The sequence below is a fragment of the Nerophis ophidion genome, linkage group LG10 (assembly GCF_033978795.1).
Source record: "Nerophis ophidion isolate RoL-2023_Sa linkage group LG10, RoL_Noph_v1.0, whole genome shotgun sequence".
Lineage (NCBI taxonomy): Eukaryota > Metazoa > Chordata > Actinopteri > Syngnathiformes > Syngnathidae > Nerophis > Nerophis ophidion.
In genome coordinates, this window is record NC_084620.1 from 73,205,428 (window position 1) to 73,229,966 (window position 24,539).

Below are 24,539 nucleotides of genomic sequence, written 5' to 3' on the forward strand. Positions count from 1 at the left end.
CTGACAAGCTCTAGGTCTATCGTATTACCGTTGCAATGCGTGGGTTTATTTATTATTTGTGTAAGACCACAGCTATTAATTATAGTCTGGAGCGCTACGCACGGTGGGTCCGATGGGGTATTCATACGGATATTAAAGTCCCCCATTATAGTTATATTATCGGCGTGCGTCACTACATCAGCAACGAACTCTGAAAATTCATTGATAAAGTAAGAAAAGGGGCCTGGGGGGCGGTAGATAACGGCCAGGAATAGAGGCAGCGGTGTGACAAACCTCATAGTAAGCACCTCAAACGATTTATATTTATTATTTATGTTAGGACTAAGGTTAAAGTTTACGTTGTATATTAGTGCGACCCCCCCCCCCACCCCTTTTAAGGGGACGGGCAATATGCGCATATGTATAGTTAGGAGGAGATGCCTCATTTAGCGCAAAAAAGTTGACTGGTTTAAGCCAGGTTTCGCTGAGACCGATGACGTTAAGATGGTTGTCTCTGATGACCTCATTAATTAACAACGTTTTGGGAGACAATGATTTTATGTTTAAAAAACCTATATTATAGGTAATTGGCTGTTTTAGGGAATTTTTGATCAAATTATCTGTAGTAGTAATATTAATAATGTTGTGTTTATTATGCCCAGTGCATTTAGTATAATTACGACCATATCTAGGAATTGATACGACGGGAATTTTCCGATTGTTTGTTCGGTGCTTTGATAAACTGGACGCATCATAGTTTTCCACCTCAGTAGAACGCATGTCTAACTCTGAAACAATCAAAGCAGAAAAAACTTGTTCTAATTTAACTGACTCCTTACCTAGACCAGTCGTCTCATATCTTCCATTTAAATCCTGCTTCAGGATGGAGGGAAGTGGTGTTCTGTGGGCCTTTAGCTTTGTTTTTAGCCCCGCTCGGCATCCGCGTTTCCGATCACACCTCCGTTGACGGCCTCCGCTGCTACTATACTCCGCTGCTTCACAGGCCGCTGGATGTAGCCGGTGAAGTATTCCCGTGCTAGCTAGCAGGTCTAGCAAGCACGCGTCTATCAGTCCAAAATGGCCCGATCTATACACATCCAGAAGTGTCTGGCGGTCGTAAGTGATCACGGAGTGACCACGATGTGAGCCAGCCATGAAGTTTGCAGAATTGTCCGGTATTTTTTTATTTATTATGACATTTCTGGAAATGAATCAGGAACACCATCCAGGTAGGTATTCTCGTCGTCAGATTCATCTTCTCTGTCGTCCACCAGAAAGTGCGTCTGAACAGCTTTATTGTCTGCTGGGCTAATCGCTGTGGTAATCAAGACGGTTAGGCAGAGAACACAAGACAGGAAATATAACAACATCCACACAACGTCAGTCTTGTTGAACACGGCCATAGATACTAAATATCAAAGACTTGTATTTGCCAAACACGTCCAACCACCCCTCCCACATAGATGTATCTATGCCAGAGTACTTTTTAATCTTACCGTTAAGGGTGTGCAGGCCTTCCAGTGCTTTGGTCAGGCTACTTTCTGCATCAGTGTAGTTTGGTATGAACGTGCAACACTGTTCACCAAATATTGTGCACACGCCCCCTTTTTCCGCTAACAACATGTCTAGCGTTATACGGTTTTGAAAAGCCATAAGGAAGGTGGCGGCGTTGATCAGCGACGGCTTCAAGTCGGCCTGTGTAATTTTCTAATCCCTCTACGTTCTAGTAGACGTAGTTTATTCTATCAACATTCTTGTTAATCGTACACCACCAGTAGACGGAGGATTCAAATCCACCTACAACTTAATTTACCAATTTATAGTCGTCAGATACACTTCTTTGGACACCCATTGGATCGATCAAGTTAGATCTAAAACACTTTGCCAGTTTACATCATGTCTAGTTATTTTCCAATGTCCAGGTATCAAAACTGTTCAGATATGTTAACAATCCTTGTACAAATATTCATACATTTGCTATGTGTAAGCAGTTATCTTATGATAAGTTTCCTAACTGTTGTACGTGTCAATGCAGGTATAATTAGCTTTTTTTTTTATTTTATTTAATTTTTTTACATATTTATCAAATATTAGTTTCTGTTTTGTCTCTTTAGCTACAGGTAAATTTTGTTTTGCTCATTACTTCAATCAAACCTTTTTTGACTCATCTTGACTAATTGTCTGGGCTTTTACATACAACACAATCAATTTGTGTAGCCTTTCCTACTTGCTCTGCCATAAGGAACAAATTAATTGCCAAAACAGGAACCAATTATTATCAAACTTTGACACAACTGTGACAGTGGAATTTGTAGTGTGCTAGTTAACATGTCCCTTTAATAAGACAAATACAATCCCAAATACTTTTTTTCCCACTACATGACCTTTTTACAATGTGCTAAGTGTAGTCAGCTTGGTCTTTCCACTATCTTTACTGCTGTCTTAGTTGTTTACAACCTCTCTCCCCCCTTGGAGAATGCCAATGTTTCCTTTTCATTGATTTTTCAAAATTTTGGTAGCTGACAAGGTCTTCCAAATATTATTTCAAAGGGTATTAGTCCTGTTGTACTTGTAAGGTTCATATACTGTACATTTTTACTAACTCTTGCATAATGCTTTTGCTACTGTTAGCACATCTGCTTTTCCTTTAGGAAATATTTCTGCCCACTTTGAAAATGCATCTACTATGACCAGACAATAATGTTTTCCTTCACTCTCATTTAGTTCAATAAAATCCATGCATAGATGTTGTATACATTTTTTTTATTTTTTGTATGAATTAAACTATAGGAAGTATGGTACTTCTAGTCATGTCCCTCCTGTTGGGCCATAAGTTCACCTATGGCTCACAACTGCTACCCACTTCTACTGATTGTTTGGTACGATTAGTGTATTGTCTGGACATACATAGATGTATTCTTTGTACAACGTGACTCTGTTTTTTTTTTATTCATTTATCTTTTTCTTTTGGAGTACTTTGTTGTTGCATATATTTTAGTATATCATTATTCATGTCACTAATTTGTAATTGTAAATGTGTATTTCTTTTTCCTGTTCCTTGTTTTGCTGCTGTCAGCAAACACACCTCCCAGTGACACTGCGTCTGCTCCTTTGGTGTGTGCTGCACATTTGCATATTGCTATTTTAGCTGGTAGCTGTACTGCTTTTACTCATTTTTTCCCAATAATTCTCCATGTTTTACAGGTTTTCCTGTTGACGTTCCTATATTCTTCCAGTGTTATGCAAATGTGTGCACTGTTGAAAATGTGTATTGGCTATCTGTGTATATTGTGACCTTTAGATCTTTCATTACTTTGCATGCTTCTATTAGTGTTACTAATTCTGCATCTTGCATTGAGTAATTTCAATCAATCAATCAATCAATGTTTACTTATATAGCCCTAAATCACTAGTGTCTCAAAGGGCTGCACAAACCACTACGACATCCTCGGTAGGCCCACATAAGGGCAAGGAAAACTCACACCCAGTGGGACATCGGTGACAATAATGACCCAGTGGGACATCGGTGACAATGATGACTATGAGAACATGATACTGTGAATGATCAATCCATAATGGATCCAACACAGTCGCGAGAGTCCAGTCCAAAGCGGATCCAACACAGCAGCGAGAGTCCCGTTCACAGCGGAGCCAGCAGGAAACCATCCCAAGCGGAGGCTGATCAGCAGCGCAGAGATGTCCCCAGCCGATACACAGGCAAGCAGTACATGGCCACCGGATCGGACCGGACTCCCTCCACAAGGGAGAGTGGGACATAGAAGAAAAAGAAAAGAAACGGCAGATCAACTGGTCTAAAATGGGAGTCTATTTAAAGGCTAGAGTATACAAATGAGTTTTAAGGTGAGACTTAAATGCTTCTACTGAGGTAGGATCTCGAACTGTTACCGGGAGGGCATTCCAGAGTACTGGAGCCCGAAATGAAAAAGCTCTACAGCCCGCAGACTTTTTTTGGGCTTTGGGGATCACTAATAAGCCGGAGTCCTTTGAACGCAGATTTCTTGCCGGGACATATGGTACAATACAATCGGCAAGATAGGATGGAGCTAGACCGTGTAGTATTTTATACGTAAGTAGTAAAACCTTAAAGTCACATCTTAAGTGCACAGGAAGCCAGTGCAGGTGAGCCAGTATAGGTATATATGTATGTATATATGTATATAAAGGTATATACAGTACAGGTATATATGTATGTATATATGTATATAAAGGTATATACAGTATAGGTATATATGTATGTATATATGTATATAAAGGTATATACAGTACAGGCGTAATGTGATCAAACTTTCTCGTTCTTGTCAAAAGTCTAGCAGCCGCATTTTGTACCAACTGTAATCTTTTAATGCTAGACATGGGGAGACCCGAAAATAATACGTTACAGTAATCGAGGTGAGACGTAACAAACGCATGGATAATGATCTCAGCGTCTTTAGTGGACAGAATGGAGCGAATTTTAGCGATATTGCGGTGATGAAAGAAGGCCGTTTTAGTAACGCTTTTAATGTGTGCCTCAAAGGAGAGAGTTGGGTCGAAGATAATACCCAGATTCTTTACCGTGTCGCCTTGTTTAATTGTTTGGTTGTCAAATGTTAGAGTTGTATTATTAAATAGAGTTCGGTGTCTAGCAGGACCGATAATCAGCATTTCCGTTTTTTTGGCGTTGAGTTGCAAAAAGTTAGCGGACATCCATTGTTTAATTTCATTAAGACACGCCTCCAGCTGACTCCAATCCGGCGTGTTGGTCAGCTTTAGGGGCATGTAGAGTTGGGTGTCATCAGCATAACAGTGAAAGCTAACACCGTATTTGCGTATGATGTCACCTAGCGGCAGCATGTAGATGCTGAAGAGTGCAGGGCCAAGGACCGAACCCTGGGGAACTCCACACGTTACCTTAACGTAGTCCGAGGTCACATTGTTATGGGAGACACACTGCATCCTATCAGTAAGATAAGAGTTAAACCAAGACAGGGCTAAGTCTGACATACCGATTCGTGTTTTGATACGTTCTAATAAAATATTATGATCGACGGTATCGAAAGCAGCGCTAAGATCGAGGAGCAGCAACATAGATGACGCATCAGAATCCATCGTTAGCAATAGATCATTAGTCATTTTTGCGAGGGCTGTCTCCGTGGAGTGATTTGCCCTGAAACCGGATTGAAAGGTTTCACATAGCTTGTTAGACGCTAAGTGTTCATTTAACTGCTCCGCAACAATTTTTTCGAGGATGTTTGAAATAAAGGGAAGGTGAGACATCGGTCGGTAGTTTACCATGAGGTCAGGATCGAGGTTAGGTCTTTTAAGAAGAGGATGAATAACCGCTTTTTTGAATGCTAGGGGAACAGTGCCCGAGGAAAGTGATAAGTTTATAATATTTAGCACTGATGAACCTAATAATACAAAGAGCTCCTTGATCAGTTTCCCAGGAAGTGGAAATGCACCCCCATACCATCACAGATGCTGGCTTTTGAACTTTGCGTCGATAACAGTCTGGATGGTTCACTTCCCCTTTGGTCCGGATGACACAGTGTCAAATATTTCGTAAAACAATTTGAAATGTGGACTCGTCAAACCACAGGACACTTTTCCTATTTGCATCAGTCCATCTTAGATGATCTCGGGCCCAGAGAAGCCGGCGGCGTTTCTGGATGTTGTTGATAAATGGCTTCCGCTTTGCATAGTAGAGCTTTAAGTTGCACTTACAGATGTACCGACCAACTGTATTTAGTGACAGTGGTTTTATGAAGTGTTCCTGAGCCCATGTGGTGATTTCATTTAGAGATTCGTGATCGAAAGTCACGGTCATTCAATGTTGGTTTCCGGCCATGCCGCTTACGTGGAGTGATTTATTCAGATTCTCTGAACCTTTTGATGATATTATGGAGCACAGATGTTGAAATCCCTAAATTTATTGAATTGCACTTTGAGAAAGGTTGTTCTTAAACTGTTTGACTATTTGCTCACACAGTTGTGGACAAAGGGGTGTACCTCACCCCATCCTTTCTTGTGAAAGACTGAGTATATTTTGGGAAGCTGTTTTTATACCCAATCATGGCACCCACCTGTTCCCAATTAGCCTGCACACCTGTGGGATGTTCCAAATAAGTGTCTGATGAGCATTCCTCAACTTTATCAGTATTTATTGCCACCTTTCCCAACTTCTTGGTCACATGTTGCTGGCATCAAATTCTAAATTTAATGATTTGCAAAAAAAAATGTTTATGAGTTTGAACATCAAATATGTTGTCTTTGTAGCATATTCAACTGAATATGGATTGAAAATGATTTGCAAATCATTGTATTCTGTTTATATTTACATCTAACACCATTTCCAATCTCATATGGAAACAGGGTTTGTACAAAACACACACACACACACACACACACACACACACACACACACACACGCACACACACATACTGTACATTATTGTATGTGTGACCTTCTTGAGACCTCTGAAAAATGCCGACCTATTTAGGTTCCCCCTTTTTAGATATATCAAGATTTATATTTACAACATTATTAAAATATACATACTATTCCAATATAGAAAAATAAGCTTTTTGTAAATTTCTTTTGGATTCTGTTTTTTAACTGGTTTTTATTCTACATTATGTGGGCTCTACCGAGGATGTCGTTGTGGTTTGTGTTGTGGTTTGTGCAGCCCTTTGAGACACTAGTGTTTTAGGGCTAATCATTGATTGATACATTATTTATTTGATGTTATTACGATCTCTCTCTCTCTTTCTCTCTGTGTGTGTAAACATATTTTTTAAAATAATTTTGGCCAAAAGGGGCACATTTCAATGTCTTACATACACTTGTTATTTCATACGTTGCTCAGAAGGGGAACACATTCAAAACTGACACACAGTCAATTTGAAAAATTCCTCCTTTTTGGGACCACCCTCATTTTGATAGATTTCACCAGCAGGGGTGCAAATGAGACATTCTCTATTAGATGCAATGGTTTTCCGTATTGGGACCATGATGTATGTCCTAACTTGTTCACACCTGCTCATACGGAAGCTACTTATCCTTGATGGTTTCTCAAGAATGGTAGAAATAAAATAAATGAATAAATACATACAGTGGATTGCGGAGACCCCTTGAGGTAGTTGTAAGGTATCCCCAGCTGAATGACAGATAGTTAACAGCAATGGAACCTCACTGGGTCCATGTGTACACTCTCAGTTACATTAACTTTGATATTATACATGTGGGCCAATAGATAGAAATGCTGTTAAATGTAGCTTTGATGTGGCAAGCTACTTTTGCAGTGTAGCTTGTAGTGTAGCTTGCTACAATTCTCTGAGGATAGCTTAGCTACTTTTAATGGAGAGTAACTTGTAGCTTAGCTTACTACATTTTCCAGGTCGCTTGCCCATCACTGTCTGTTTGGCCTAGCTCACATGTGAATAGTTTGAATACTGCAAACTTCTATACAGTAACACCTCATTTGTGTTTTATGTTCTGCAGACGTCCAGCAGGTGTCAGCAGAGAGTCATGAAGAGATTCCCTCCAAGCAGCAGGAGTGGAGCTCCAGTGTGGGACAGAAGGAGCTACAGGCCCCCTCCCACATTAAAGAGGAAGAGGAGGAACTGTGGAAGCAGCTTCAAAGGTTGGTGGAGGATAATGATGAAGATGAAGCTCAGTCCTTACAGCTTCATCACAGTCAAAGTGAGGAGAACAGAGGGGCGGAGCTTGTAAGTCAACACATCACAGAAGCTGATGGAGAGCATTGTGAAGATATAAAGTCAGAACCAGACAGCATCTTTGCTCCACTGTCAGACATGGACCACATGATGTCACACTCTTCTGATCACAGTGATCACATCCAAAAACCTTTGGAGAGTAAAAATGACTCTAAAGGTGATACGAGACATCACACTAACAACAAACACTTTGACTGCTCTGAATGTGGGAAATCATTTAGACTGAAGAGTGATTTTACAAGACACATGAGAATACATACTGGAGAGAAACCTTTTACTTGCTCTGTTTGTAAGAAAAGTTTCTCCACAAAGCAACACATGACCACACACATGAGAACACACACCGGAGAGAAACCTTTTACTTGCTCTGTTTGTAAGAAGAGTTTCTCCGTTAAGCCTGCCATGACCAGACACATGAGAACACACACTGGAGAGAAACTTTTTACTTGCTCTCTTTGTAAGAAGAATTTCTCCAGAAAGTCTAACATGACCGAACACATGAGAACACATACTGGAGAGAAACCTTTTACTTGCTCTGTTTGTAAGAAGCGTTTCTCCACAAAGCAGCATATGATCACACACATGCAAACACATACTGGAGAGAAACCTTTTACTTGCTCTGTTTGTAATAAGTGTTTTTCCAGAAACCCTGACATCTCCATACACATGAGAACACACACTGGAGAGAAACCTTTTACTTGCTCTGTTTGTCAGAAGAGTTTCTCCACAAAGTCTAACATGACCTCACACATGAGAACACATACTGGAGAGAAACCTTTTACTTGCTCTGTTTGTAAGAAGACTTTCTCCACAAAGCCTAAGATGTCCGCACACATGAGAACACATACTGGCGAGAAACCTTTTACTTGCCCTGTTTGTAAGAAGCATTTCTCCACAAAGCTTGCCATGACCAGACACATGAGAACACACACTGGAGCGAAACCATTTAGTTGCACTGTGTGTGATAAGATGTTCCGGCATAAGTATCAGGTCAGTAAACACAAGTGTGTAACAGTCATGGAAGCTGCAGGGATTTAAAAACACTTAGTGATTGTGCTAAATGTACTTTAAAAACACAGCATGTTTAATATGAATGTATATTTGATGTTGTATGTAGTGCCTCTCATCTTCTACTGTTAAATTTAAAGGCCTACTGAAAGCCACTACTAGCGACCACACAGTCTGATAGTTTATATATCAATGATGAAATATTAACATTGCAACACATGCCAATACGGCCGCTTTAGTTTACTAAATTGCAATTTTAAAGGAGAACATTATCACCAGACATATGTAAGAGTCAATATATACCTTGATGTTGCAGAAAAAAGCCCATATGTTTTTTTAACGGATTTCCGAACTCTAAAAGGGTGAATTTGGCGATTTAAACGCCTTTCAATTGTTCGCTGTCGGAGCAATGACCTTTCACCTGTGACGTTACAACGGGAAGCAATCCACTATTTTCTCAAACACATTACACACACAAGTCAAATCAGCTCTGTTATTTTTTTTTTTTTTACTACTGTTTTCCGTGCCTTGGAGACATCATGCCTCGTCGGTGTGTTGTCGGAGGTGTAACAACACGATCAGGGACGGATTCAAGTTGACTTACGTGGCGTGTGCATCGATTAGCATGGCATGCTAATCGATGCTACCATGCTATTTAGGCTAGCTGTATGTACATATTGCATCGTTATGCCTCATTTGTAGCTATATTTGCATCCAGCCTTTCCCTCCACCCACATTTAATGCCAAACAAACACATACCAATCGACGAATTCAAGTACACCAAAGGTCAAAAGATGCGAAAGTCCCTTGTTTGTTCTGCACATTTTACCGACGACAGCTATGCTACGACAGATGGCACAGAGATGTGTGGATATCCTGCGACACTCAAAGTAGATGCATTTCCAACGATAAAGACAACGAAATCACAAAGGTGAGTTTTGTTGATGTTATTGACTTATGTGCTAATCAGACATATTTGGTCACGGCATGACTGCCAGCTAATCCATGTTAACATGCTATTTAGGCTAGCTGTATGTACATTTGTAGCTATATTTGCCTGCAGCCTTTCCCTCCACCCACATGTTATGCCAAACAAACTTTTACCAATCGATGGATTTAAGTTGCTCCAGTGGTCAAAAGATGCAATCGTTGGTTAGAAGGCGATCGCCGAATAGCTTCAAAAGCTATTCGCTCAATAGCTTCAGTTTCTTCTTCAATTTCGCTTTCGCTATCTGCCTCCACACTCCAACCATCCGTTTCAATACATGCGTAATCTGTTAAATCACCTAAATCGCTGAAATCCACGTCTGAATCCGAGCTAATGTTGCTATATCTCGCTGTTCTATCCGCCATGTTTGGTTGTATTGGCGTCACTATGTGACGTCACAGGAAAATGGACGGTGGATTTACAGATAGCGAAAATCAGGCTTTTTAAACCCTTTTTTGGGATATTCCATGATTGGTAAAATTTTGAAAAAAACTTCGAAAAATAAAATAAGCCACTGCGAACTGATTTTTATTGGTTTCAACCCTTCTGAAATTGTGATAATGTTACCCTTTAAATTTCCCTTGAGTTTCTTGTTAAAGGGGAACATTATCACTATTTCAAAAGGGTTAAAAACAATAAAAATTAGTTCCCAGTGGCATGTTGTATTTTTTGAAGTTTTTTTCAAAATTTTGCCGGTCTCCGAATATCACTAAAAAAAGCTTCAAAGTGCTTGATTTTTGCTATTTGCGATGCCACTGTCCATTTCCCTGTGATGTCATACAGTGCTGCCAATGTAAACAAACAATGGCGAATAGCACAGCAAGATATAGCGACATTAGCTCTGATTTTGACTCGGATTTCAGCGGCTCAAGCGATTCAACAGATTACGCATGTATTGAAACGGATGGTTGGAGTATGAAAGTATTGAAGAAGAAACTGAAGCTATTGAGTGAATAGCTATTGACGCTATTCATAGCCATAGCATGGCCGAATAGCTGCGTCACATTCTGACGTCATCCCCTCCAGAGCGATAAACAGAAAGGCGTTTAATTCGCCAAAATTCACCCATTTAGAGTTCGGAAATCGGTTAAAAAAATATATGGTATTTTTTCTGCACCATCAAGGTATATATTGACGCTTACATAGGTCTGCTGATAATGTTCCCCTTTAAAAACATTGCGGAATGATGACTCATACGCGTGATATCACCTGTTGGAGGGGACATGTTAGCGTAGCACCAAACACGGCTAAAAGTCGTCTCTTTTCATCGTGCAATTACAAAGTATTTTGGACACCTGTGTTGCTGAATCTTTTGCAATTTGTTCATTTAATAATGGAGACTATAAAGAAGAATGCTGTTGGTGGAAAGCGGTGGATTGCAGCTGTCTTTAGCACCGAGACACAGCCGGTGTTTCTTTGTTTGTTTTTAACACAGAGCGGTCAAGTGAACATGTTTTCTCTACGTCAACCAGCATGTTTTTGGATGGGAAAATTGTGATATATATCTTACCGGAGAAATCATTGGATTATTCGTCGTTCTGCAGCAGCTGTGAGCTTGGCTCCTCGGCTTCTCTCTGAGACACAGTGTGTTCACCGCAGCCATCCGACCTCGAGGTATGCCTTTACAATCTTTAAAACCTCACTAAAACACAATAAGCAGATAAGGGATTTTCCAGAATTATCCTACTAAATGTGTCTAATTACATCTGAAACGCTCACACTGCCGTCGCCCGGAGCCGTCACATTTTTTTTTTTTTTTGCCATTTTTTCTTCTAGTCCTTTACTTTCAATATCCTAATTCACAAATCTTTCATCCTTGCTCAAATTAATGGGGAAATTGTCGCTTTCTCGGTCCAAATTGCTCTTACTGCTGGTGGCTCCCATTAAAAACAATGTGAATATGCGTGGAGTCCTACAACTCGTGACGTCACGCGCACATATTTCCGGTACAGGCAAGGCTTTTTTATTAGCGACCAAAAGTTGTGAACTTTATGGTGGATGTTCTCTACTAAATCCTTTCAGCAAAAATATGGCAAGATCGCGAAATGATGAAGTATGACACATAGAATGGACCTGCTATCCCCGTTTAAATAAGAACATCTCATTGAAAATCTCTACTGAAATGAGATGTTCTTATTCAAACGGGGATAGCAGGTCCATTTTATGTGTCATACTTCATCATTTAATTTTGCAATATTGCCATATTTTTGCTGAAAGGATTTAGTAGAGAACATCGACGATAAAGTTCGCAACTTTTGGTCGCTAATAGAAAAGCCTTGCCTTTACCGGAAGTATGTGCGCGTGATGTCACGAGTTGTAGGACTCCACACATATTCACATTGTTTTTAATGGGAGCCACCAGCAGTAAGAGCAATTCGGACCGAGAAAGCAACAATTTCCCCATTAATTTGAGTGAGGATGAACGATTCTTGAATTAGGATATTGAAAGTGAAGGAATAGAAAGGAAAAAAAAAAAAAGCGACAGCTCCGGGCGACGGCAGTGTGAGCGTTTCAGATGCAATTAGACACATTTACTAGGATAATTCTGAAAGATCCCTTATCTGCTTATTGTTTTAATAGTGTTTTAGTGAGGTTTTAAAGATTGTAAAGGCATACCTCGAGTCTAAGAGAGAAGCCGAGGAGCCAAGCTGACAGCTGCTGCAGAACGACAAATAATCCACTGATTTCTCCGGTAAGATATATATCACCATTTTCCCATCCAAAAACTTGCTGGTTGACGTAGAGAAAACATGTTCGCTTGACCGCTCTGCTTTCACAACAAACAAAGAAACACCGGCTGTGTCTCGGTGCTAAAGACAGCTGCAATCCACCGCTTTCCACCAACAGCATTCTTCTTTATAGTCTCCATTATTAATTGAACAAATTGCAAAAGATTCAGCAACACAGATGTCAAAAATTCTCAGTAATTATGCGATTGAAGCAGACAACTTTTAGCAGTGTGTGTGCGCAGCGCTAATATTTCCTGACAGTCCTTAACGTAACGTGTATACGTCATCATTCCGCAACATTTTCAACAAGAAACTCCCGGGAAATGTAAAATTGCAATTTAGTAAACTAAAAAGGCCGTATTGGCATGTGTTGCAATGTTAATATTTCATCATTGATATATAAACTATCAGACTGCGTGGTGGCTAGTAGTGGCTTTCAGTAGGTCTTTAGGTCGGGGTCTGATCATGACTATTCATTAATATCGACAACAACATCGCCCCCTTGTGGTGGAAAATGATAACAGTCATAACTTCCTTCCACATGCTCCAATCTTCCTGATTTGTTTTAAGGTGGGTGTAGTGGCATAAAACACTGAAAGTGATTGTTCCTATAACCCCTTTGTTTCAAATGTTTGTTCCACTTGGGGCGCGGGCATCTTGTCTGACTCACACCTTTTACACAGCCTTCCTTGTCACGTATTCTTCCTTTTCCCGCTTTCCCTCCACTAATTCAAGCTGATCCAGCAGCGATATTGAAGATTGTTTTATTTACAATAATTAAGGAACAGAATACTCGGGAAACAAAATAAATGGTAGCTTATATGAAGCCGAGGTCTACAGACAGGTGAGGTCTACAGACAGGTGAGGTTTACAGACAGGTGAGGTCAAAGACGGTATGCTGGTGCCCGACTGCCAATCACGCGCCCAGCGCGCTCCTGCCCCTTATAGGCCTGCGTGGGAACTTTTCACCACCTGCAAAGGGTGCACACTGACATACACGCATGAATCACTCAAAAACAATAAAATAAACATAAATTCAAGTATGGCCCTCTATTTGGCTCCTACAGTGGGTGAAGATCATTGTCATTCTACATCCTGTACGCAAATTCAAAATGACATTTTTCATACTCTGCACATTTTCTAACATAATCTTGTTAATATGCTCAATAAGGTTCTATTCAAATGTAATACAAGTAATACGTAAGACTTTATTTGCACACTTAAGGAGATAAGTTTCCAGGTAAAAAAGATTAATTGTTTATCAATTTATTTTCCATGAATTAATTTAGATCCAGAACACACATTGTTATATATCTTATTATATTATAATCATTATTATAATTGAATGTAAGTTTGTGTAAAATATTTTCACACAACAAAGTGTGAATACATGTTATAAAGTGTGGGGTTGAGTTATAATTGATATAATACAATTAGGTATGGCAAATGCATTTTGTTTACTTGCCAACTATTCAAATTATATTTAATATACATATTTATATAATGTCATGAATTCAACATGTCTTATGTTAACATAAGAGTTTATTTGCTAACCAGTTCTACTTCTGAGTATTTATTTTATTTTCTTATTGAACAATTAAACACACATAAACAATGTTTGGACACATTAAGGTACTTTCAATACAATATGAGTCAATGTTTTTTCAATATTTTACTCAGCAATATAAAAAAAACATCACATTAAATCCAATCCTCTTACAAACAAAACCCGTTAAAGAAAGTAAAAGTAAATATGAGAGACCATTCGAATAAGATTAAAATAAAATATATATAAATAAATGATACACTTAAATTATTTCAGTAAATATAATAAAGGCGTTTTCTATTTTGTACAATCTTCCAAGATTGAATTAATAAATTCAAATCATTAACACAATGTTAGAATTTGGATTTCACTTTAAGAAAGACACTTTTGTGTATGAGAGCAAATGTTTCACACTTTTTAAAAATTGATAAAAATTCACGACACGATCGATCCACGCATGCGCGAAGAGTACGTCACTTCCTGGACTTACAATTTGTTTTATGTCAGAGTTCATGCCAGAGGTGGGACCAAGTCATTGTTTTGCAAGTCACAAGTAAGTCTCAAGTCTTTGCCCTCAAGTCTCGAGTCAAGTCTCGAGTCAAGACAGGCAAGTCCCGGGTCAAGTCCAAAGTCAAGACTGGAAAGTCTCAAGTCAAGTGCCAAGTCCTGTATTTTGAGTTTCGAGTCCTTTCAAGTCATTTTAATCACAGACTAATACATTTACACAGATTATGTATGTTTTTAAAATGCTGTATTTATTTATTAAAACCAAGTGCATTTGAAATTGCAGGAAAAAAAATAGTGCTGACCTTGCAATTCATAATAACACTATTAACCAGTCATTTTAAACATTTAACTCATTGCTTTACAGAATAAACACATTTGGAAAAACAAGTTGAACTGTACTTATTTGTACAAAAGTGTTAACATTGTATTTCCATGTCATATTGCATTGTAGCTAGTTAGTTCCACAGCAGTTTCTATCCTGTTCTTACCTTATGTCATTGATCTCATCTCATTCTGTTTGTGTGTTTATGTCTGCGTACACATGAAAAACATAACAAATACATGAAAATAACAATGAACAATGTACTGTTTAGATTTCAGGGCCCTATGCAAAAGCAATCTGTACACATATTCTTAATATAGTGTACATTTTAACTGACCTTTATTTGACTATGTTTGTCTTTTTGTAGGTGGCTAAAATATGCGGTGCTGCTGACCACCGTATAACCTTACGTTACCGTTTGTGATACACTGACTAACGTGACGCTATGTGTAGGTACCTCATGCAACCCTGCTTGAAAAAAATCACTTTACAAAAAGTATGAATATGGTAGCAAACTGCAGTGGATGCAACATATTGTCGTGTTTGCAATGACGTTATAACCAGAGACATCTTATAGGTAGACGCCGCATTGGCTGCTGTGACGCGAGCAATTTGGCCGCCATCTTGAAGTGGTGATGAGGAGCTGGCGAGCAGCTTAAACTGACAGTTGACAGGTAGAAAACAAAGATGCCGGGCGGTGTTCAGCGTTTTCCTGTTAATATTAGCGGACTGTTGAAAATAGGAATTGGGGGATTACTTTTCACAAGTAAGATTTAACATTAACGTACTATTGCCTTCCGCCTGATTGTAGCTGAGATAGGCACCAGTGCCCCCCGCTACCCAAAGGGAATAAGCAGTAGAAAATGGATGGATGGATGGTTGTATTTTGTGAAAAGAATATTACAACAGAGTTGTGAAGGAGCAAAGATCTTCAATATTTGTATGTGAAAATCACAAAGAAATCTTCTGGGGGAGGATGACGCCCCTACAGGTATTTGCTTTACAAACTTTCAGCCCCACCTAAAACAAAATTCACCAGTTGCCTATGATTACGATGCATTCTCATTTTAGGCAAAATATAAGACAATACTTTCTTAACAGTATGTATGTAACCAGGAATAAGTTTTCAAGTAACAATATTCAAATACTAACATTGTTGGGTACAACAGAATTTAGTTTTATTCTGAATCCAGTCAAACAGATTGGTGGTTTTAGCTGATCTAAAAACTTACAGGTTAAAGTTAAAGTAGCAATGATTGTCACACACACACTAGGTATGGTGAAATCTGTCTTCCGCATTTGACCCATCCCCTTGTTCACCCCCTGGGAGGTGAGGGGTGCAGTGGGTGCCCGGGAAACATTTTGGGCGATTCAACCCCCAATTCCAACCCTTGATGCTGAGTGCCAAGCAGGGAGGTAATGAGTCCCATTTTTATAGTCTTTGGTATGACTCGGCGTGTTAATATATGTTTATGTTGAAGTATTTGGCAGACGCATTTATCCAAAGTGACATACATAAAAAATACATATAAAACAATCACTGAAAACATGATCATTTAAGGGAAGAATGTAATAGAATATCAATACAAAATGCCAAGACAGAATGAACTCCCTGCTGCTGCAGCAACAGAGATAGTCTATAGGTCCGTAAGATACATAGATATCTAATGTATTCATACATTTTTTATGTAGAACATATGCATGTATATACATATATACATGCATGTGTTTTTTTCCCCTTCTCTGGGATTATATTCCCAGTATTGATCTGGGACGTCTGGTCACTTATAGCATATACAAATATTCTGTTACTGTTAAGCAAACAATGAATAATAAAACACACCAAAACATGTGTCCTTTTATCATAGTTACACGTATGACGAAAATCTGTGGTTTTTAGTGAGGTAAGATTAATTAAATGCGCCGACTGTTCATTGCTCCTGCCAAATTAATTGCACTGAGTGGAGCGGATCACCACTCCAAGATGGAGGCCGACTGTTCATTGCTCCTGCCAAATTAATTGCACTGAGTGGAGCGGATCACCACTCCAAGATGGAGGCCGACTGTTCATTACTCCTGCCAAATTAATTGCACTGAGTGGAGCGGATCACCACTCCAAGATGGCGGCCGACTGTTCATTGCTCCTGACAAATTAATTGCACTGAGTGGAGCGGATCACCACTCCAAGATGGCGGCCGACTGTTCATTGCTCCTGACAAATTAATTGCACTGAGTGGAGCGGATCACCACTCCAAGATGGAGGCCGCGCGTCTCGTCTCCTCAGCGCCAGTAGCAGAAGTGCTCTATACCGCGTCTACTTATAAGATGACTATGGTTATAACGTTAGCAGTGAGTTTACAGCCTCACTCATTCAACTACACAGCAAATACAAGTCACATTACTCAGCCAATAAACTTTAGCTTACAATCAAAACTTACCCTTCTTTGTGCATCTTCAAATGTCGAACGAAATTGGAAGTTGTTGCGTCTACATATTCGAACTGCATGTTTTGCATACGGCAATTCGTTTTTTGTTGAACAAGTCGTAGTTTTTTATACCCCGACGAAACCAACGTTGGCATATTTTTTTTCTCAATGGCGCGTTGTTTAAGAATTATTCTTCCTTGGTTTTACTGCAATTTGATTGGATGAGTGCTGTGGGAGCAAAACAACAGTACTAATGTGATTGGCTGTTGTACTGAGAGCATACAAGCTGACCTGCAATGTGATTGGCTGTTGTACTGAGAGCATACAAGCTGACCTGCAATGTGATTGGCTGTTGTACTGAGAGCATACAAGCTGACCTGCAATGTGATTGGATGAGTGCTGTGGGAGCAAAACAACAGTACTAATGTGATTGGCTGTTGTACTGAGATCATACAAGCTGACCTGCAATGTGATTGGCTGTTGTACTGAGAGCATACAAGCTGACCTGCAATGTGATTGGCTGTTGTACTGAGAGCATACAAGCTGACCTGCAATGTGATTGGCTGTTGTACTGAGAGCATACAAGCTGACCTGCAATGTGATTGGCTGTTGTACTGAGAGCATACAAGCTGACCTGCAATGTGATTGGCTGTTGTACTGAGAGCATACAAGCTGACCTGCAATGTGATTGGCTGTTGTACTGAGAGCATACAAGCTGACCTGCAATGTGATTGGCTGTTGTACTGAGAGCATACAAGCTGACCTGCAATGTGATTGGCTGTTGTACTGAGAGCATACAAGCTGACCTGCAATGTGATTGGCTGTTGTACTGAGAGCATACAAGCTGACCTGCAATGTGATTGGCTCTTGTACTGAGAGCATACAAGCTGACCTGCAATGTGATTGGCTGTTGTACTGAGAGCATACAAGCTGACCTGCAATGTGATTGGCTGTTGTACTGAGAGCATACAAGCTGACGGGAACAACACGCAGACACACACAAATACTAAATGAAAGATACGGAGCGTTCCTGAATAATTTTTTAATCTTTGGGTTTTCGGGGAAAGTAGCAAGTCATGTCAAGTCAAAAGGCTCAAGTCCAAGTCAAGTCACAAGTCATTGATGTTAAAGTCTAAGTCGAGTTGCAAGTCTTTTTAAATGTGGTCAAGTCGAGTCTAAAGTCATCAATTGTATGACTCGAGACTGACTCGAGTCCAAGTCATGTGACTCGAGTCCACACCTCTGGTTCGTGTGACATCACGTTCTGTGATATTTGAATGTTTTATTAATGTTTGGTATGAAAATAGATTATCTAGGAGTAAAAGGGAACCACAATAAAAACACGTGGAATCAGGCAGTAATATCGCTACAATTTCTAGCACTTTCACTCTTGTCATTGCAATGAATGTCGCAGGGGGGCGCCACTGAACCCCAACATTAAAGCTTTGTTTGATATACTTTGAATTTATTTTTGAAAAACAAGAAACTCTTTTATGTCACATTGTTGTTCAAATAAATATTACAGGTTATAAAAGCATGGTAACAGTGACAGCAGGCAATATCTTATATAGAGCTACCTCTTCGTCCACTCGGCTGTGACGTCATTCCCAGCTTCCGGTGTAAACGGAAAGCAGCAGAAGAGAGCAGTACTGCCTTGTAACGTCAAGTGTGCCAAGTGAGCAGGACGCTAATAAGTCAGTCTTATTATTTGTTATCCAGTTTGAAATATTTACGTCGTATAAAATACATATTTGATTCTTTCTTTAAGGATAAAGTAGTCTCGATGCGCTAGAAGCACTGTGCTGCTTCTCGTGCTATCTTTGCTTGTTAGTTAGCTTAGCTCGCTAGTTAGCTTAGCTTGTTAGCTGCTAACAAAGAGACACGGACGTTATCAACACATCGCTAAGTAGAGATCAAGCGTGAGAGTAAAGTGTTGTGATTGTGTGAAAATGTGCGAAAGAACGATAGCAAAGTATGAGGAGGAACTTTGTCGTACAAAAGAGGAGAAGGAGCGACAACATCAACTACTGGACGCTGTTTTCAAGAAACATCAAGTTGTGTTACACAGAACAGGTTTGTTTACTTCTTACTCTCACATCTTTACTAACTTTACATTTCATTATTAACACTTCTTCAGTAGGAAGATGCTTTGTCTTGTGGGGATGATGCAATGCTTTGATTTAGATCAGGGATCTCAAACACGCGGGCCAAATGCGGCCCGCGAGACGTTATTTTGCGGCCCGCACCTTAACATGGAAAATTAATGTTGGTGCGGCCCGCGTGTTTTATATGAACGGCGCCCAACAGCGGTGTACTTGCATACTCTTGATTCTTCCGGGAGACTCCCAATTTTTCAGTGCCCCTCCTGAGGTAATCATTCTCCCGAATTTCATCCAAAATAACAATATTAAGGGGGCACCGTGGAGGAACTGCTTTTAACATCCTCTACAACCTGTACAAACCGCGTGCCAGCCCAGCCACATGCCGTATTTGGCTTCTGTAGATGCAGTAAACAACTGCAAGACATAGTTGATCAACAGCCATACAGGTCACACTGAGGGTGGCCGTATAAACAACTTTAACACTGTTACTAATGTGCGCCATGGTGGAAAAGCGGACGAGACGGCAGGTTGTAGAGGACGCTAAAGACTGTGACATCGCGACACGCCCTTAAAATTGTTGTCCGGGTTAAAACCGGGAGAATGCTTGCCCCGGGGGATTGTCGGGAGGGGCACTGATATTCGGGTGTTTCCCGGAGAGATCGCCACAGTTGGCAAGTATGTTACGAGGGCGGGAAAGCCATTCAAAGAAGGTGAATTCATTAAAAAGTGCATGTTGGATTTTTTAAGAAATGTTTTCTTGCAGCCCAGCCTCACCCGGTTTCTGCATCCAGTGGCCCCCAGGTAAATTGAGTTTGAGACCCCTGACTTAGATTCTTCATGAAAAGGGGACAGTTTGAGGTTGATGTTCCTCTCAGTTTGTAACAATGTGTGATTGATTGATTGAAGGAGTTATGAGAAGTTTGCATAGGAAAGGGTACACTTTCATCACGGTACACATTCACTGCTACAAGAAAGCCTGAGATGCTTTCAGTTGAAATATATATTTGAACTCACACAGTACTATGTAGAAAGTAGCATTTAAAATACAAATATACTGCAAGAAAATACATGCAAATATAATTTCAAATAGATAAAAGGCTATGTTTATTCCCAGTTACGAGTAGCCGCAAGCAGTAATATGTTTCTTTTTGATAGGGACTTCCACATGTTGGTGGTATGGCAGGCAAACACATTAGAACATTTTTGGAGTGAGATCTAGGTTGAATGTGATTTGTACAACTACCTCTGGTGTTATAATGGTGAATATATTTTGAAGTATCTAGACAGGTACATGGGTATTTTAGTGGTATGGTGTATCTTGTACACCAGACCAACTGCAAGAAGATGTACTCTGTCGGCCACCAAGAGCCTCCCCACGTTAAGGAAATGGTTGGCTGAAAGGTGAGTCTTATATGGACGGTTAAGCAGAAGCCCAATCATTTTGTTTTGGGCTGTCTGGAGTTTGTTTTTCAGGGCTTTTAAGGCCTCACGGTACCAAACATGAACTCTGTAGTCAAAGTGGGGTTAAAGGACTACTGAAATGAGATTTTCTTATTCAAACGGGGATAGCAGGTCCATTCTGTGTCATTAATATGAGCGAGGATGAAAGATTCGTGTTCGAGGATTCGAGGATATTGATAGCGACGGACTAGAAAAAAAAATAAAAAATCAAGTTAAAAAAAAAAGGTTATTGCATTGGGACTGATTCAGATGTTTTTAGACACATTTACTAGGATAATTCTGGGAAATCCCTTATCTTTCTATTGTGTTGCTTGTGTTTTAGTGAGTTGAGTTTGAGTTTATTTGGAACATGCAAGCATACAACATGATACATCACACATACAACATGATACATCACACATACATACAACATGATACATCACACATACAACATGATACATCACACATACATACAACATGATACATCACACATACAACATGATACATCACACATACAACATGATACATCACGCATACAACATGATACATCACACATGCATGTATACAACATGATACATCACACATACAACATGATACATCACACATGCATGTATACAACATGATACATCACACATACAACATGATAAATGATGAATGATAAATGGGTTGTACTTGTATAGCGCTTTTCTACCTTCAAGGTACTCAAAGCGCTTTGACACTACTTCCACATTTACCCATTCACACATACATTCACACACTGATGGAGGGAGCTGCCATGCAAGGCGCCAACCAGAACCCATCAGGAGCAAGGGTGAAGTGTCTTGCTCAGGACACAACGGACGTGACCAAGTTGGTACTAGGTGGGATTTGAACCAGGGACCCTCGGGTTGCGCACGGCCACTCTCCCACTGCGCCACGTCGTCCCTTACATACATCACACATGCATGCATACAACATGATACATCACACATGCATGCATACAACATGATACATCACACATGCATGCATACAACATGATACATCACACATGCATGCATACAACATGATACATCACACATACAACATGATACATCACACATACCAACATGATACATCACAATTTCCGGTTTCTCTTTTCAACATGTTCGAAAGGGAGTAGGAAGAAGCAGAGCTTATTTATTCCTACCCCTTTTCTTTACATAACAGTTGCTAAAATTTTTGTTCACTTCCTGTTCTCAATGTATTCACAATGTATACTCCATAAGTAATAAGTAATCACAATAAAAATAAATAAATAAATAATTGGTGAAGTAAGTTTTATTCCATACGATGAGATAAGTAAGATTATTTTGAGAATGAATGGGTGAATAAAATCAGAATGTTTATTATCATGGTTCTTTTTCTTTCTACTTTGTAAACACTTTAGGTTTGAAGAGTTTCTTGAAGTGGATGATATTAGTACATTGTTTGATTGCTTTGCTTAATCCATTCCATCATTTAATTCCACATCCTGATATACTGAAGGTCTTAAGTGTTGTACGTGCATACAAATGTTTGAAATTACATTTTGCTCTAAGATTATATTTCTCTTTTGTTGAGAAGAATCGTTGTATATTCTTGGGAAGCAGGTTATAGTTTGCTTTGTGTATAATTTTTTCTGTTTGCAATTTCACTATGTGGTGGAATTTCAGTATCTTTGATTCAATAAATAAAGGGTTTGTATGTTCTCTATATCCAACATGATGTATTATTCTAACTGATCTTTTTTGTAACACAGTTAATGAATGAAGTGTACTTTTGTAATTATGTCCCCATATTTCTACACAGTAACTCAGATATGGTAACACTAGTGAGCAGTAGAGAATATAAACTGATTTTCGGTCCAGAACATATTTTGGCTTTATACATTATTGACATATTTCTTGTTACTTTATGTTGTATATTTTTTACATGAGATTTCCAGTTCAATTTTTCATCAATCATTATACCTAGAAATTTGGTTTCATTTACTCTTTCAATTTCTATTCCGTCTATTTGTATTTGTGTTTGACACTTCTTTTCTACTGTTACCAAATGGCATTATTTTAGTTTTACTGAGATTCAATGATAGTCTGTTTTTGTCAAACCATTTTTTTAATTTGTTCATTTCTTCTGTTATTATTTGTATTATCTTCTGTGTGTTCTCTCCTCAACAAAACGCTGTTGTTTCATCCGCAAATAATACTAACTTTAAATCTCTTGTAACTTTACAAACGTCATTTATATAGAGATTGAATAATTTAGGTTCTAGTATTGATCCCTGAGGTACACCACAGGATATATTTAGTGTTGTAGAAGTGTGTTCGCCTAGTTTCACGTATTGTTTCCTGTTCGTTAGATAACTTCTTATCCAATTTAAGACTAACCCTCTGATGCCATATCGTTCCAGTTTTTTGATTAAAATATTGTGATTAATTGTGTCAAATGCTTTAGTTAGATCCATAAACACTGCTGCTGCACATTTTTTACTATCTATTGCATTGGTCATTTCTTCTGTGATTTCAATTAAAGCCTTTGAAGTTGAAACATTAGCTCTGTATCCATATTGGTTCTCTTCGAGTATTCTATTTTTATTTATGAAACTCTCTAATCTTTTATTGGACAGTTTTTCAATGATTTTAGAAATTTGTGGAAGTAAAGAAACAGGTCTATAATTTGTAAATAGATGTTTATCTCCAGTCTTATAAATTGGTGCAACTTTAGCTATTTTCATTTTGTTTGGAGATGTACCTGTTTGAAATGATAGGTTACTAATATACATTAATGGTCCTGAGATCTCATCAATAACCTTTTTTATCGTATCCATATCAATTCCGTTACAATCAGTTGAAGACTTTGATTTACATTTTTTCACGATTTTAACTATTTCCTCCTGTGTCACATTTCTGAGGAACATGGAGTTGGGATTTCGCTCTATGGTATCATTATAGTCCTCAATTGAAACTGGGTCTGGAATCCTTTCTTCCAATTTTGGTCCAATATTTACAAAGTAGTTATTAAAGCTTTCGACTACTTCCTTTATGTTGTCATTATGTTTATTTCCATCTAAGAAGTATTGGGGGTAATCCCTCTTAGTGCCATTTTTAATAATGCTATTGAGAATACCCCATGTTGCTCTCATATTATTTTTGTTCCTGTCCAATAATTCACTGTAATATTCTTTTCTACATGATCGTAGTATGTTTGTTAACTTGTTTAATACTTTTTTTACTTAACTTCTGCCTCTGTAGTTCTTTGTACTATAAATTTTATATATAGTGTATTCTTCTTACAAGCATTTTTTAATCCTTTTGTCATCCATGGTTAATTATTCTTTCTATGTTTACTACTGTTCCGCCCGATTGTAGCTGATAGGCGCCAGCGACCCCAAAAGGGAATAAGCGGTAGAAAATGGATGGATGTTTACTACTGAGTTGTCTCCATGGACAATGTTTGTCATAAAGTATTATGAACTTGTTTAAGAAATGTTCGTATGCTTCATCAACCTCTTCTTCATTGTACACATTGTCCCAATCTTGCTTTTGTTGCTCCATTTTGAAAGCAATCATCCTCTTCTCTGTGCACAGTCTTTGAAATGTCCTTCTGTCTTCCATGTTCTTTTTGCAGTTTCCATCATATATTGTAAAAACTGGCAGATGATCCCTAAAGTCGGTTATAAGTAGACCACTTGTGGTGTTATTATCAAAATCATTGGTAAAAATATGACCAATAAGCGTGGCACAGTGTCCTGTGATGCT

The 24,539-nt window shown here is 39.0% G+C and overlaps 1 protein-coding gene across 2 annotated transcripts in view; it reads left to right on the forward strand.

The window, feature by feature from the left end:
- LOC133561270 (gastrula zinc finger protein XlCGF57.1-like) overlaps positions 1–24,539 on the forward strand; it is a 41,605-nt gene that overhangs the window by 6,064 nt on the left and 11,002 nt on the right. Inside the window, exon 2 of one of the 2 annotated variants that reach the window (XM_061914631.1) lies at positions 7,481–7,622. In XM_061914631.1, coding sequence (XP_061770615.1) covers positions 7,481–7,622 — 142 coding nt within the window. Of the gene's footprint in view, positions 1–7,480; positions 7,623–18,864; positions 19,316–24,539 lie in introns of those variants that run through there. The other variant, XM_061914632.1, reaches the window with a different exon arrangement.